General features: G+C 27.6%; 1 protein-coding gene across 1 annotated transcript; it reads left to right on the top strand.

Moving 5' to 3' along the window:
- Window positions 1-1,284: 1,284 nt before the first annotated feature.
- Window positions 1,285-3,883, top strand: LOC105458976 (fatty acid synthase-like; the record flags this gene model as incomplete). Its single annotated transcript, XM_011704617.1, has 4 exons — window positions 1,285-1,376; window positions 1,517-1,711; window positions 3,435-3,685; window positions 3,788-3,883. Coding segments are annotated over exons 2-4 (516 nt in total), but the record flags the coding sequence as incomplete, so codon positions are not given.
- Between the last annotated feature and the right edge of the window lie 4 nt (window positions 3,884-3,887).

The following is a 3,887-nucleotide window of genomic DNA, read 5'->3' as shown; positions in this document are numbered from 1 at the left end:
ATTAAATAAATTAGAATTTTTTTAAATTTTAATTTTTTAAGGTCAACTTCAAGTGACATCTTGCTTCCACGTGCGTAGGATGATCTTTAATAATGAGTAGATGAATAGTCTATAAGTTGAATTTCCATACTTTTCAAGGAAAATTTTACAACATTTTAAATTCAGATTTTTAAAGGTCGACTTCAAGTGACATCCTGCTTCCATATGCGTAGAATGATCTTTAATAATGAGTAAGATGAATAGTCTATAAGTTGAACTTCCATACTTTTCAAGGAAACATTTTCCATATTTTTTACGAATATTTTTACGAATAAAATGGTCTAGACAATTGTAATAAATTTTTTACATTATTCTTGTACTAAAAAATTAATAGAAGGTTTAGTATAAAAAAGTTTTAATGCGATGAAAGAAAGAGATCAACAGAAAAAAATAGTTAATATAAACATAATTATTTAACATTTTATATAAAATTAAATACCACATAAAATCAAATGTTATGTAAAAAGACGTTTAAATTTCAATTACTTTATATTGCATTATATATAAGGAATGTTCCTGTGTATAACACTAAACATTAAAAATTATATTCAAGTCCATTTAAAATACATTTCTTATTATATTATCTTTTCACTCTTGGGAACAGATTGAAATCAAATTATATGACATTATTTATTGTTATTTAAAGCCTTTAATGAGTTCAGTATTGGCTTGTCATCTATTATTAGTTTAAGAAATTAGCAATTCGTCATCTTACTTCTCTTTCAGCTATATTTAAATCACTAAAATGTATTAAGCGGCGTCTACAATGGGCAGTGGCAGTAATAGATTAAGGAGTAACACGTCGAAGTAAGCTGATTTTTTGATGTAATAGAACGTAGAGTAAGTCCGAAATAGTTGAAATCTATTTCCTACGGCTATTTTTTTACTCTCAGCCAATGAGAGCTCAGCAGTAACACGAAACGCGCGCAATAGGGACTGATGCAATTTTCACATTGGTTTATTATAACCTTTATTTATATGTCATAAATGCTCGGACAAGAAGACTTTAATCCTACAGTTTACTCCTAACGCTTAATTCATTACAATTACTGCCTATTGTACGCCGCTTCATTTAAAAAATCTACTTATACTTTGTATTACAAATGTAATTTCTATGTCTGTCTCTCTTCACTTCTTCCATTTCCCTCTTTATTTCTATTTCCATTTAAACGGAAGTATTTTGATTACAACATTACAAAAGAATATTAAAGACGCTTAATATTAAAATAATGAATAAATTAATGAATATGATGATTGCAATAGATATAAAATCGCAAGAATCTACGTTGAAATAGTCACAATAGTTTGAGTTAGTGTTTACACGAAGAGTCGTTAAAGTGAGTAGAATTATTTCTTATTTTCAATTCAAACGATATCACAATGTTACGAACAATTAGAACTAGTTGACAATTGACAAGTATGAAATAAGTAAAAAAATTAAATGTGTAAAATACACGTAGACTTACTTTATTTCTAGATAATCCGAAAAAATAATTACAAATCATGAGTAGCACAGAAGCATCTACATCGTGGAACGATATTGACTCCGAGCAGATTGTTATTTCTGGTATTGCTGGCAGATTTCCTGATTCAGATAACGTTAATAAGTTGCGAGAAAATTTATTTAATAAACTTTATCTTGTTAGAGCAGATCATGAGCGATGGAAACTAGGTAATTAATTAATGTTTATATAGTTCTATATTATAGTTTTATATTTATGATTGATTTGTAGATAGAATATGCCACTTCTTCTGCACTAGTTTGCTTACATTAACATTTAAACATATATTATTAAACATCAAGAATCGCTTTGACGTATGCTCATTTTATTTATTTGAAACATTTTATTCAGATTAATCATTGTTTGTCTACACGTCATCGTTGAATGATGTTGTTCCTAAATTTACTAATTATTGCGAAAAATATTATCACATGTCTTGGTAGTAACTGTAAGAACATATAGCTACCCGGATAGCAGAAAGGTCCAAGTTAAAATTCTGATTGAGGTAATATTTTTCGCAATAAATTATTTCACAGGATTTAATAGATGCTTGTTAGCACCAATTTATTAAATTGTTTTGTAAATGTAATTGTGATATTACGTACCCTTCAGTTGACAGTTATATAGGAGCTGTGTTTTAAAACCGACGATTATATATTACGGCACACAGTTTGTTTGAACTGAAGATTGTAAGATTCACATTTAAAAATATTAAGCGCTGACATCCATTTTGACTATGTTAACGTTTTTCATCTTAATTATTTGATAATCATTACTAATTAATTGTTATCTTTTAAAAAGGCATGTTAAATCGACAGTCGAATCTATCGAAGTTTATTGCTCCGCGATGTTGATTAATTATTTTGCTGCGCTTAAGTACTTCGTGAATTGTTGTCATTGCGTATTTGGACAGTTGTGTGCATTGAAATACAATAATAATAATAACAATAATAATATAATAGTAAATATAGTAAAATTAAAAAAATAGAAATTTTTTAAAATTTATATTTTTAAGTACGTGTCAATTTTGTTATCTTGCTTCCATATGCGGGTAAGATAACTTTTAATAAATAAAAAAATAAAAAATGTACTTTTTCTACAAATAAAATAATTTAAACACAATAAATACAGAGAAGGCCAATGCACGGTCAATTGCAGGATTTTGGTGCTTCTAATATTTCAGTGTGAATTTTACATACAATTTTACATATTCTAGTTTCAACGAACTGCGTGCCGTTACTTTCGGATTTAACACATCTCTTTGCTTGAAACAGAACAGTATTATCACGTTATTAAGTTGATAATCAATTTAATAAGTTCTGATTATCACTTGCATCTATTAAAATCCCTCACTCCCCCGCGACGCGGTATAAATGCTAAAGATTATTTGTTGCGAATAGTGACTATATCGGAATGTATAGCCTAAAAGATAGAGAATGTAAAATATTTACAAAAAATAAGTGAAAATAATTATAAAATAAGTAAATACATATTTTATCACTATATTTATTGCACATATAATTCTGGTTTTATATAACATACATATAATATATTGTAAATACATTGTATTTGCATAATGCACGCGATCTATTGAATAGTTATAAAAATAATAGGAAACTAAAGCAATGAAACTTTGCCGAAAAATAACGGCAAATTCGTTATCGTTACTATAAAAATAACGACATCACCGTTATTGTTATAGATAGATAAATAGTAACGAAAACAGTAATGGTATTACAAATAATGCATTATTTCTCAAACTTGCATAGTAAAAAAGTATACTCCAAACATAAATTTTATATAAAAAGATGAACAAGATATATTATCTTTATGTGAATATATCTATTCAAGATACTCAATAAAGATGTTATGTCTTGTTTTATCTTTTATTAGACCATCCGGAAATTCCAAGTAAAATGGGAACAATTAACAATATAAATAAATTTGATGCAAATTTCTTCGGATTATCATTCGAGCAAGCACACACACTCTCGCCCGAAGCGAGAATGTTACTGGAATATTCTCATGAAGCAATAATCGACGCAGGAATCAATCCGAAGCAATTACGAGGAAAAGATACTGCTGTAATTATGGCGACATCTTATACTGAATTTCAAAAATTCTCTTTATACAATACCACTCAGGTAGAGACAATTATTAATTAATATATAAGTATAATAATAAAGAATTATTGTTTTTATTATTTAAGAATAAGAAATTATAATGTGATAAGATTTTATTATTAGTTAGGAGGTCACAATATTATTGGATGTAGCAAATCTACACTCGCAAACATGATTTCATATCATTTCGATCTGAAAGGACCATCATATGTTGTCGATACAG

This window comes from Wasmannia auropunctata, unplaced genomic scaffold, assembly GCF_000956235.1.
Source record: "Wasmannia auropunctata unplaced genomic scaffold, wasmannia.A_1.0 LD334244.1, whole genome shotgun sequence".
NCBI classification, from domain to species: Eukaryota; Metazoa; Arthropoda; class Insecta; order Hymenoptera; family Formicidae; genus Wasmannia; species Wasmannia auropunctata.
This window is presented reverse-complemented; position numbering and strand designations above follow the sequence as displayed.